At 35.9% G+C, this 13,774-nt stretch overlaps 1 protein-coding gene across 1 annotated transcript; it reads right to left on the bottom strand.

The window, feature by feature from the left end:
* Window positions 1–2,661: 2,661 nt before the first annotated feature.
* On the bottom strand, window positions 2,662–3,891 carry LOC123552986 (hybrid signal transduction histidine kinase M-like). Its single transcript, XM_045342739.2, has one exon. It carries the CDS (start codon window positions 3,889–3,891, stop codon window positions 2,662–2,664), a length of 1,230 nt encoding a protein of 409 aa, XP_045198674.2.
* Window positions 3,892–13,774: the final 9,883 nt, after the last annotated feature.

Below are 13,774 nucleotides of genomic sequence, written 5' to 3'. Positions count from 1 at the left end.
GTCAAAACAGTTAACTAGAAAGAAACAGTAAATTTAAAAAATGTAGCGTAAGTCCTTCATAAAATTTAGTTCTAGAACGGCTAACAATTGATCACTGCTGTTAACTATTATTAACTTTAAACAGTTTCTGCAAGATATTTTAAAGTCTTACTTCAATAGCCGTTACTTCGATGAATTGAATTGTAAAACTAATTGAGGAAAACTTTACAAAAGCAATTCAGAAAGCAGTCATTTTATGACAACTTATCAATTCTAGCAATAAAACTATTTGACAATAGTTAAAACTACATGTATAGCACAACATGTTAATGTACCTAGTTGAGTAGAGTGTAACCATTGGAAACGTTAGAACCATGAAATTAGAACTTGTAAATTGACATTAGTTTCAATACCTTTTGCTAATATACATAGATAAATGTCATCTATTTCTAAAAATTGTTTCTCTACGATATATTTTAACATTAGTACACTATCAATGATGAAGCAATACTGTCTTGTCAATCTGTAAGGACACATTTGAAACTCAGTTGTAATAAGCACTAGTCAGACAGTAATTTTATAGTCGTCCGAAAGTCAAAATATTTGACGTCAAACGTTAATGCCTTACAGTCAGTAGATGTTTTTGCGTGATCACGACTCATCATTGTGGAAGTCCATCGTAGTACGCATGGTAGTCCCTGGGAATGACTGCTTTGATTTGCTGGAGATGATCTAAGTTAAATCTTTACATTATCTCACCGTTTACTGTGTATTTCAGATTTCTGATATCTGTTACAACTGGATCTCCTGCTCTACTCCCGGGTCTGATTGTTGTATGATACTTCAACTAAGAGTAGTCCTTAAAAAACTATGGTCAACGTATTTCACTTTATATTGGTCATCTTCTCTTGCATCTTCAATCAGTTCAACATACCTCTGAGGTACATATGCGTCTTTGTTTTTAATTTTTCTACCTATTACCGAATGCACGCTATCGGCTTCCATATACGTATGACCCCTCTCCAAGATTTTTTGTTCTAATTCAACCTTATGGGTTACTGCAAATCGCAGAAGTGCACACGATAAGGTTACATTCCTATTTTGGTATGTACAACCGTCGCTATAAAGTATAATCTTTTCAATCCCAGTTAAATCTAGGTTTTCAAGATAATCCACTATGCATGTCGCAAACGTGATCGCAGACCGGTCTGCTGCGGTCTCATTCCAGAAATAGCACGTAACAGCTTTTGTGTGCAAATCGAAAATGGTGTAATTGTGGCAACATAATTTTGTCTTATAAAATAGGCAACTGGCTTCAAGCTTTGGGCATAATAACAGACTCTGAAGATCCATTGTGAGCACAATCTGCTTGCCCTCTTTACACGCTTCTTTGTCAGTTTTCTTTGAATTTTGCGCCTCCGTTTTTCTTTTGATGTGCTGATTGTAGTCGTCAGTCGATACTGTGCTTGCCTTAAAGCCAACGCAAAGGTCGCTCTGATCTTTACGAGGTTGATAGAATGCCAAGTTCAACTCGTCGAAAAGTTTGGTGAACTGTGTTCTGCCATACACCGGTTCATTGTTTTCTTCTGATACGTCTGTATAGTGTTTATATAATTCTCTTAAACTTGCAAGTTCAGTTTCTAAGTAAAGTTTGGAGGAGCTGGCTCTACAATAATGGGAAGGCATTTTAGGCAATCCGTTTAAATATTTCATTGCTGTTTCTCTGGCTTCTTTGTCCTTTCTATTTCTGTTCAGCCCTTTCGTGTTTAAATTCGGTATTCCAACACTTGTATTGTTACGTTCCAACCGATTGTATACACTGTCTCCTTTCAAACCTAATGTTGACAGAAACAATGCCTTACAAACAACATGAATCGTACCAGCTACTTTAATATGATACTGATACGAGAACTTCCTTCTGCTTTCATCAGAATCTTGTTTTGTTTTCATTTTGACTTCTGTTCTTGTAACTAAATTTGTTACATACATTCTCCTTTCTGGCCATGTCATGTTGTTCCAAAAGCCATTGAATAATTCCACTCGTGCATTTTCTTCGATTTTTGAACACTCTCTACCTCCCCAGCCCTTTTGACATCTATCAACACATGGCCGTGACTGCAATACCCTTTCATTACGTTCAATACAGTATCTTATTTTGCCATCAGGTGCCTTTCCATAACCAAGAGCTCTTACCTTGCATTCTCATTCTTCTATTTTCATCAAAATCTGTCTTCATTGTTGGATCAGATGTTGTGACTGTTTCTTCATGCTCTATCATTTCTGAAACACCATTCGCTGAAGCGATTTCTGTATCTGGCGTCCAATCAGGGTCATTCGCTTTATCGTTATAGTCATAGAACTATTCTTCAAAGCTACTTGCATCTAAAGAAGTATTTTGAATTTTCTGCATAATTCTATCTATGCTTTCTGTTGCTTATAACGTTTCCGCGTGATCTTCAGGCGTCGCCATTTCAATTCGTGTTGCATGTAAACATTCAGCTGGATCAAACAACTCATCTCTGACCGGGGTATTCACTGGCTCAATCATAATTAGTAGATTCTCTATGTCTATAATTTCTGTGAAAAAAGTTTCATCATTGTCACTATCGATCTTGAAATCTATGTCGGACTCAGATGCTTCAGCTGGACTAAATATAGTATAATTATGCCCTGTTATCATAGTTAAGTCCTTGTTTTTATGTTGTTCATTATGTGTAATTTAAGTTTCTCTTCGCATGTCTTGATAGATTCAATACCCTCATTTACTTTATGATTATTGTTCGTGTTAATTTCATTCTCTTTAAATTTCAGTTCACTATTTTCATTCACTTTGCAATTGAAATTTACTTCATCATTGTTCTCAATCTCTTTGACAACCAAATAAACTTCACTGTTTCCATTTTCATCACAATATAAATTTGTGTCACTATTCTCATTCCCTTTACAATTCAGGTTCACTTCATCGATTTCATTCACTTTACAACTGGAATTTACTTTCTCATTTTCAATATCTTTGAATTCAAAATTTACTTCAGTATAATCATTTTCCTCACAATTCAAATTCATGTCACTATTCTCATTCCCTTCACAATTCAGATTCTCTTCATCGATTTCATTCTCATTGCAATTCAAATTCACTTCACTAATTTCTTTTTGTTTCTCTTCACAATTCATGGCAACTTCATTCTCATTATTTGCTGTATAGTTATTGTTTGCGTCAGTTTCATCATCTTCACTATTCAGATTCACTTTACTATTTCCAACCCCTTTCAGATTCACTTCAATAGTTTCATGAGCTTCGAAATCAACTTCACTAATTTCATTTTGCTGACAATTCAAATTCAATTCATTGATTTCATTCTGGTCACAGTTCAAATTCACTTCATGAATTTCATTCTGATCACAATTCAGTTCCACTTCACTGATTTCATTCTGGTCACAATTTGTATTCATTTCACTGATTTCATTCTTATCAAAATTCATATTCACTTCACTGTTTACACTTCCTTTACAATTCAGATTTACATCATTGATTTCATTCTCATTGTCTTTTAAATTCACAACATTGTTGTCATTACCGTTGAAATTCGAATTCGCGTCACATGCTTTAGTCACTTTGCATTTCAAATTCACTTCACGATTTTCCTTCTCTTTGCAATTCATTTCACTTATTTCATATTGTTTAGCTTTCAGTTTCTCTTTGCATTTCGTGATAACGTTTGTGCACTCATTTTCTTCATGAAATTTGTTTGTGTCATACACATTGGCTGCATTATGTTCGTCTTGAATTCGTTTTAATGCCATAACTACTTCTAGCCTTCGTCTCGTAGATTTGTGCTTCTTTTTTGCAAGATCTTCTTCGGTATTCATTAGTGAAGTGGCCACCGGCAACTTCCTTTTTAAACTTGACATTTTGAGCTAGTAATTAATAATTAGCATGCTAGGTTCACAATTTGGACAATGTATGCCATTTTCTTTTATATCACTTAGGTGTGCATGGTTAAGATTTTCATCCGGGAAAGTTACATGCAAACACTGGATATGGTAATAGCGTTCACAGTCTGGAAATTTACATCTCACAGAGTTGTCCATTAGGCAAGTGAATAAGATACGGTCCGTCTTCAATGATTCTTTCAAGTATATATACAAATGTGTGAAAATCTGGTTTGTAATTACATATATGGCATTTATAGCTACAAATGTTTGTTTCTAGGTCACTTTCCGTATCGCTAGCTCCAGAATATTCAGATTCAGAATAGCTCATTGTAGTTGTCTGGGTATCTCATCCTCTCACAAAATATCTGAAACACAACAAAAGACCCCCATTTAATTCAATAACTGTATTGATGTCACTGTAATTTAGGTATGGCTGCAGTTAATGATAGTTACGTCATCGTTTGTCTATCATAAAGCTAATCAAGAATTTGCAATACTGGTAGAGCGTCTGCCTCTAGATACAGAGGTGGTGGATTCCAACCAACCTCAGGTCGGCTTCAGTCGCAACCTACGTAGGCTGTTTCGGTGCGAATACTGCTTAAGAATCAGGAAGCAACCATCGAGAGTGGTTAAAAGAAGCTGGAATAACTTGCCGCAATCGATGCGAAATAAATAGCTTTAAACTAAACCACAGTCTTGATATCAAAACAGTGCCAGTCCTACAAGCAGTATGACCTTTTGCCCGCCAAATGACCAATGCATGATTCTTGTTATAATTTTTGAAAAAAAACATTGAAAAAACATTAACTTGGGTTTGAAAAACGTAGTAAGCCGCAGCAAAATAATTATTATGCCAATGGACTCGACGTGTACAAGTACAGGGCATGAAGTCAGTCTGCGTATACAAATATGGGGTATGTTTTCAGTCTGTCTATACATTACTGCAATAAATTAGTTAAAATCCCCTGGGTCTTATTAAGAATATTTTTTTCCAATTAGAACGACTTTAATTGGCACCAAGTGCATTCTAGTCACGAGTGTGACGTCATGTTTTTAACGTCATCGATTTCTGATAAGGGTACGAGTATTATGAACTTATACATATATTTCATTACAAAATATGAAACTGAAATATATGTTTTCAATATCTGTTATCATACGTAAATCATGAACAAATTCGGTCGAAGAAATTGATTTGTTTAAATTTTCTTGTCATCGTTTTAGACCCAAACGCAGTGCTTCCATTTTCAACATGATTTCTGTCTTTTTAAAGCAAAGCAATGAATTTAAAGATGCATTATGCAAATGCTTAAAGTTACTATATTAAAACAGAAAATAAAAATTAATTGGCTTACTTTTCAAATTACCCATCTATTATTGATTAAAAACACACTTCGTCGGTCCGGTATTATTTTTGGACTGTTATTGTTTACCAAGAAACATAGATATGCCGGAGTTGCACTTATTGCAATTCCGGCATTTTACACTTTTCAAAAGTTGACCAATGAACATTCGGCATTTCTATAACTTGAAAAAAATCATACTTCTGATTGGTCTATTGGGATGAATATCGAACAGAGCGACGCGGGAAGGCATGTAGTTACGGAAATTGCAAAAAGCGAAAAATCGAAATTGTGTAGTTCCGGCATTTTCAAGTGACCACGACGATATATTGCTAGTAAAAGTTGTGTGCAAGTTTGATTAAAATCGATTGCAACATTTTGTCTTTATCGTGTTCACAAGCAAAAAATAGCAAATTTTGGCCCTTTAAAGAGCCATAGCTCTAGAACCCAAAATGGGATCTGATCAGTTTTCGAAAGGAACAGAGATATTATGCCAATACAAGTTGTGTGCAAGTTTGATTAATTATAAAATGTGATCTCTATCGTGTTCACAAGCCAAACTAGCAAATTTTGGCCCTTTAAGAGGCCATAACTCTGGAACCTATGATGGGATCTGGCCAGTTTCCGAAAGGAACCGAGATATTTTGCCAATACAAGTTGTGTGCATGTTTAATTAAAATTGACTGCAAAATTTGGCCTCTATCGTGTTCACAAGAAAGTGTGGACAGACGACGACGGACGGACGAAGGGCGATCACAAAAGCTCAACTTGTCAAAACGTGACAGGCGAGCTAAAGAGAGAATGATTTTAGATATCAGAAAATTACAGTTTTGTCCTAAGTGAATGATTATAAGCTATGGAAACACATTTTCCCATTCAAAATAGAAAAGCGTTTGTACCGGGATATCGGAAGTAAACTGCCTTAATATTTACCGGCTTTTAGACACGTATCCTGCAAGACCGCGCGGCGACCCGGGTTCGATTCCCGTGTTGGGTATGTTTTTGTTGTTGTTTTATTTGGCATTTTAAGATAGGCAAGAAATCATATGTTCATAATACACCCAATTTTAAAGACAGATCAATTTTTAGCCAGAATCTGGAGGTCTGTGCCTTTAGATTTGACATGATTATACAATTTATTCCTTTGCAGTAGGATTATATTTCTTCGCATTAAATAATTAAATATGAGCAATTAAAAGATTAAAGAAACATTATTTGTTGCGCGGTATAAATCTAAAACTGAAATAGCCGGTATAAAGTATAATTTGTTTAAGGCCTAGAGCAAATAAAGTGTGACAAAAAAAAAATCTGCAAATTATTTTTTGTAGTTTCATTTTTCAGCAAAACCTTCAATGTTTGTAAAAAACACTAGGTTTTGGAAAACTAAGTATCCGTTCATGAAAATAACAACCAGGATACATTCAAAAAAACATAAAATAACATTTTTTTACTATCTTCTAGCAAACATACTACCACAGTACAGGTCCAAGCTTTCTTCAATACAGTTGTTGGCCATTGCAAAGACTTCACATATGAGGGGAAATGGTTTGAATTTATTACTGAGGCATTTGATTTCTGTTATAAACAGAATGTCGGGTGAAGGCCTGTAAATTAAAGTTGACAGTGTCTTTCAAAAGATTCATAGTGCTTTAGTATTAGTTCCGGGAGACACATTAGTTTCAAATTGACTAGGTCAGTTTCAGAAAGGTGTTGGATTTGCGTTCAAAAATTGCAGGGTGTGTGAAATATCAGCAAATGATATTAAAAAGAAGCTGTTCGACCATTATCTACAGTTAAGAACAGACCATAACCACAAGGAAAGGTGTGCATCACTTTTCACACTATCCACTGGTGCTCGTAAGTACTGGAGTAAAATGTGGGCAATAAATGGAGAAAGTTGTCTTTTTAAAGTTGATAAACTTTTGAAGCAGGCCAGATTTCTCGTTTTACGGGAGCGCCGGTCCTAAGTTCCCGGAATTCGGAATAAAAATAAATGTGAAACTCCTAAATTTTATTTTATTTTTTTCCGACGATTCATCCGGCTCTGTCCAAAACAAAATAAAAAGGGCCGCAAATACAATCACCGGTCCGCAGAATAGTATTTCGTTCGAGTAACTCTGACATTATCGTGTATCACTGTTTCGTCCGAGATTTTACTCAGAGGATGTTTCCCGAATAATTTAAATACTCTTATGGATGATTGCAGGAAATCAATCCGGATCGTTTGACAAGAAAAACCAACGATCCGAGCTAGTGAAAGTGGCCCTAGATGAAGATGTGACCGTAGCACTATCACCAACTATTAGACATTTACGGATTAAGTCTACGTGGACTGTGGACACCTAAGGCGATAGATTTTTCAAGGGGACCGTCTCAACATAGTTTAATTATATTATGCGCGATATGAAAAAAGAGTTTATAACGGCAATAAGGTTTGAGTTATTATATCATCACTATGCGGTAGGTGAAATAAAATTTGGATGTGCCGGTTTTCAGCTCGACTTTTCGAAGAAAAAGTAGAGCTATTGCATTCGCTTCGGCGTCGGCGTCGTCGTCTCCGTTGGTTAAAATTTTTGATAAAGTCAAATATCTCTGTTACTATCAAAGTTATTGACTTGAAACTTAAATTAATTATTTACTATCAAAGTCTACACAAGGAAGAACAATCCCCCTAACTCTGATTGAATTTTTACAGAATTATGCCTCTTTCTAATTTAGCATTTTGGTTATAGGTTTTGATAAAGTCAAATATCTCTGTTACTATCAAAGCTATTGACTTAAAACTTAGAATAGTTATTTACTATCGACGTCTACACCAGAAAAAATAATCCCCATAACTGTGATTGAATTTTGATAGAATTATGCCCCTTTTAACTTAAAAATTATGGTTAAAGTTTTTGATAAACTCAAATATCTCTGTTACTGTCAAAGCTATTGACTTAAAACTTAAAATAATTATTTACTATCGAAGTCCACACCAGGAAAAACAATCTGCGTTACTCTGGTTTGAATTTTGATAGAATTATGCCCCTTTTTAACTTAGAATTTTTGGTTAAAATTGTTGATAAAGTCAAATATCTCTGTTACTATCAAAGCTATTCACTTGAAGCTTAAAATACTTATTTACTATAAATGTCTACACCAGGAAAAATAATCCCTATAACTTTGATTTGAATTTTGACAGAATAATGCCCCTTTTAAGTTAGAATTTTTGGTTGAAGTTTTTGATAAAGTCAAATATATCTGTTATTACCAAAGCTATTGACCTGAAACTTAAAATATTTATTTACTATCAAAGTCTACACCGGGAGAATCAATCCCTATAACTTTGATTTGAATTTTGACAGAATAATGCCCCTTTTAAATTAGAATTTTTGGTTAAAGTTTTTGATAAAGTCAAATGTCTCTGTTACTATCAAAGCTATTGACTTTAAACTTAAAATAGCTATTTACTATCGAATTCTACACCAGGAAAAACAATCCTCATAACTGTGATTTGAATTTTGACACAGAGTTATGTCTCTTTTTAACTTAGAATTGTTAGTAAATGTTTTTGATAATTTTTTTTTATTTAACGTCGCACCGACACATGATAGGTCATATGGCGACTTTCCAGCTTTAATGGTGGAGGAAGACCCCAGGTACCCCTCGTGCATTATTTCATCACGAGCAGGCACCTGGGTAGAAACACCGACCTTCCGTAAGCCAGCTTTATGGCTTCCTCACATGGAGAATTAACGCCACGAGCTCGAACCCACATCAATGAGGGGCAAGTGATTTGAAGTCAGCAACCTTAACCACTCGGCCACGGAGGCCCCCAAAGGTTTTGATAAAGTCAAATATCAGAGGATGGGAGCAAAATTTAAAGAACTTTACTGTTGAAGTCCTAAGGAAATTGACAACAAAAGGAAGAAATTCCCCGAAAAACTTTTAGTCCACTAAAATTATTAACAGGTACAGATGTGTCAAAATACACCTTAACTTTGCAGGAACCATCCATGTTGTACCAAAGAAAAGTGGTCTCGGCTTTTACCTACGGCTAATTATAAAACAGTTACAAAGTAACCTATTTCTAGTAACATAAAAGGGAAGTAATTCAATAAAAAATACTGTAAGTGAACAAAAAAAAAAAAAAAAAAAAAAAGAATCTGCCAAATACAAACAAGAGCACCGCAATGCAAAGCAACATAAACACAAAACAAAGTCATGTGACCTTTAACCTCTAAATGTGACCTTTACCTTGAAGCGAGCTATGTGCTATGCACGTCGTCTCAATGTGGTGAACATTTGTGCCAAGTTTTTTTTTTTAATCCTTCAAGCACCTTAAGAGTTACACATCGCACTCGAAACAAGGTTATATGACCTTTGACCCCTAAGGCGGGCACACAGACAGACAGACGGTCAGACGAACACCAAAATACGTTCCTTCGGGCGTATAATAACAACAAAGGAATGGAGACGCAAGATATAACGTTTTCTACAGTTTTCACAATGTTTTACCTGCTGACCTACATTTTGATCCCAGCTAACCCAGTTAAGATTTAATTTTATTTCGGACGACGACGACGATGGAATACGGATACATTGCGAACAGATAAGCTCATCTTTTCAACTTTGTCACAGATGCGCAACTTATAATATTGAAGAACCTTTTGGGAAAGTGTTATGACGCTAGATCAAATACTTTTTGCGATATGCATAACAAAACACCTCTCTGGCGAACAGACAGGCGAACAGACAAACCCAAATCTTATCCTGTGCGGTAACATAATAAGCCAGACCTTACCATCATTATTGGAATGTTTTCCTACCACACATAAATTAAAATTATCATGTTGAGACGGTCCCCTTGAAAAATCGATCGTCTTAGGTGTTCACAGTCCACGTAGTCTTAATTCGTAAATGTCTATTAGGGATATACACCACCAAGTGACAGATACGGTGAAAGCACTTGATAAGTTGGACACACTTCCATTCTTGTGCCGGCTGGATATGCCGGAACGAGCAGTCCAGGAACTTGGGTGTGTTATTTTTTGTTTATTTTAGCGACTTGGACTTTCAGAGGCGTCGTAAAATGAGGCCTCGGACAATTTTATCCCGTCTACTTGTAAAGACTTCAGTGATTTCTTTCGTCCCTAGTTGTTTCGTCCAAATGTGAGCAACATAAATTTACTCATTTGAAATTCTTGATAAGTCCTTGGATGAGGCACCAAAATGAATTTTGCTGCTTGTTTTTTTTTTTACCTTTACAAAAAAACTAGACACACATGATAAGCCCCAAACTGAATTTTTTGGTTAAAGTTTTATAAAGTTTTTACTGGCAAAGCTCTAATTCAGAGTCAAGCACTGAAAAAAGTCGAGCACGCTGTCTTACGAACAGCTCTTGTTTATCTGAATATAAAACGTATACCCTCATAGCATATATACATACATCATCCCTTTGCTAGAAACAACTTTTTAAACTGTCAATACAAAAGTGTGACATTTGTGTCTTATGGACCTATTTCCAGTTTAGAATTGTAAAGTATTCAGTTGTAGGCACATTTTTATGCTCCCGAAGGGAGGCATATAGTTTTTGAACCGTCTGTCAGTCTGTCCGCAATTTTCGTGTCCGGTTTATATCTTTGTCATCCATGGATGGATTTTCAAATAACTTGGCATGAATGTGCACCACAGTAAGACGACGTGTCGCGCGCAAGACCCAGGTCCGTAGCTCAAAGGTCAAGGTCACACTTAGACGTTAAAGGTCATTTTTCATGATAGTGCATTCGTGTCCGGTCCATATCTTTGTCATCCATGGATGGATTTTCAAATATCTTGGCATGAATGTGTACCACAGTAAGACGACGTGTCGCGTGCAAGACCCAGGTCCGTAGCTCAAAGGTCAAGGTCACACTTAGACGTTAAAGGACATTTTTCATGATAGTGCATTCGTGTCCGGTCCACATCTTTGTCATCCATGGATATTGCTAAAGATGTAAATAAAAATATGAAATGTCAGATTTTTTGATAAATTCCTATCTGCTTTAAAAACGATAAAATATTTCCGACTGAAACTTTTTCAAGTAACTCTTTCATAGATTGAACGTCATAATATGTACTGCGTTGTGTAGCAAAGTCCACACAGTCGATTAAAACGTGAACTCCTCATGATGCCATGGACTGTGAATAAGGACTTCAAACTTTTCAGAAAGGCAGTTTAGGATCTTCTGAATAAGTATAATGAATTTCTAGTATGTATGAACCATAGATCAAAGAAAAACAACTCAAGCCAGAGACCTATAAGAAATGTCAATGATCAGTAGAGCTTTAAAGTTGTAGAAGGAAGAACAGACAATGCTCGCGACAAAAATGCTTTAACAAAAGAAGCTCTAAAAAGTGTTGTTGATTTTTATGAGCCTGTTGACTTTACAGATTTTGAACCAAGTAATAAAGAAGAAAGGCGTAAATAGTAGCAAGGACTTAGTTTGCCATTCCCAGTTTCATTGTTCACATATAGACATGGAAACTATTTGGGAAATTTAAATATTATCTTTAAAATACCGCTAGATGCAAAAGCTAGAATTGCCAGTAAGGAATGTATACTTGTGATTGACATTCGTGATGATATGAAAATGTACAGAACCAGACGTATGCAACATGGATTCATTCAGAAGTACAACAGATTTGCGAGTCCAGCAATACTAAGAAACAGGTACCAATATCTGACAGATTTTGAGTACTCGCCAGAAAATGAAAAAGAGCGCAAAACTGATCTTAGACTTTTGCAAGTATTTGATTGAGAGTGAAGATACAGATCTAATATATAACTTGAGACGTTATAATGGAAGAATTTGGTACAAAGAATTTGAACCATTTTGGTCAGAAATGACCAAATTCTTTGATGAAAAGGGGTTATGCACGAGAGACGTCAAAGTGACATTAACTTTATGCCGTTTGCTATGTCTGTAGAAGATCTGCAAAATCAGATAAAAGAAAGGCTTCCAGCAGATTCAAAAATACCATCAATATCATGGATAAAGCTGAACTTTTATCCGAGTAATCTTTTCTCTTCAACAGCATTAAATTACACAAGGTCAAGGTCAAATTTCACGTACAACAGCGTTTGCTTCGTCCTCAACATAAGGATAGTGAATAATGAAGAAATCAGTTTGCATTGTTTAAGGCATTTGCTTGTAAATTCCAGGAACAATGTTTATTTCAAATGTTTGGATGATAAGGCTATTGTCCCAATGGGTGAACCTCTGTGTGTGTGTTTGTGTGTGTGTGTATGTGTGTGTTCGGGTTTAACCTCTTTTTCAACGATTTCTACCGGTGTACGTGCTCATCATGGGGGTTTTGGTTTCACACGCACAACAGAATTAAGCACTGGATCACGATTTTTATATATCAGGAATTGTAACTTCAGTGTGCTTCAACATAAACATTCCTAAATCACCAAAAGATAGCTTTTATGATGGCATTGTGCACAGCACGGTTAAAGACAAGGTATTTCAACCAAGCAGTCCCTTAAGGCACTCTGCAGAAACAGTTAACATTATAAGAAATTATTTCTCAGATGATGGGGTCAACACGAGTAAACCTACTCTGATCCGTTATACGGATGGAGCTCCTGATCACCGATTAACATACGGAACTGTGCAGTTGTGTTCATTTCTGGAATTTGTTGCTCAAGATCTTGACATGATCACATATGACGGAACAGCACCATCTGTCGTACTTGAATCCTGCTGGAAGAACTATGAGTTTGTTGAACCTAGCTCTACAAAATGTGACATTGCAACGCGACAGAATGCCACCTGAATTTGAAATTTAAGCAAAGTCAAAAACTCTCAAGACACTTCATGCCGTGGCAGACAGAAATAGCCAGCTCAGGGAGAATTACCTAAAATCAACCGAAGCCCCAATTACAGTAATTAAGGGGAGATTTTGCCGCCTTAAGTGGAAAGGGGAAAAAGTACTTGTCCATGAGCCTGCATCCGAAGAAGGCATGACAGAACTTCTTTCACTGTTCCGTCCTCTAGATGAAGACATAGATGTGAGTACAGTCAAACTGTCCGCCCTCAAGTCCAGCCGGATTGATTATTTGCTGGAGAAACATAGTAGAAGTCGCCACTACATGTTTCAGGTAAGTCCAAATGTTTGCTATTGCTTATGGTGTTTCTGTTTATCAATTTGTGAGCATCAAGGTATTCCATCCAGTTTTGGTAAGTCTGGGTTCCCACTCTTTTTCCTAATTCAAATTCAAGGACTTTTCCAGGACCTTATCAGCTTTTTCAAGGACCTGTTTGGCACATTATATAGGTAGTATTTCTTTAGTAAGCTGTATTCTGGTCATTCAGTTTCAGTGTATTTATGAGGCTAATTATGTATTTTAAAGGGACTGCACTCCAGATTTTCAATTTGAAAAATCAAAATAAAGTTTGAAATATTTCAAGTTTCTTGTCAAATTCGTTGGGAAGATATAAAAACTAAGTGAATGGCTTATTTGTTGTCATGGAAACACACCTAAATGC

Source organism: Mercenaria mercenaria, chromosome 4 (assembly GCF_021730395.1).
Source record: "Mercenaria mercenaria strain notata chromosome 4, MADL_Memer_1, whole genome shotgun sequence".
In the NCBI taxonomy this organism is placed as follows: Eukaryota; Metazoa; Mollusca; class Bivalvia; order Venerida; family Veneridae; genus Mercenaria; species Mercenaria mercenaria.
Note: the sequence above shows the minus strand (reverse complement) of the source record. Positions and strands in the feature narration are given on the sequence as shown.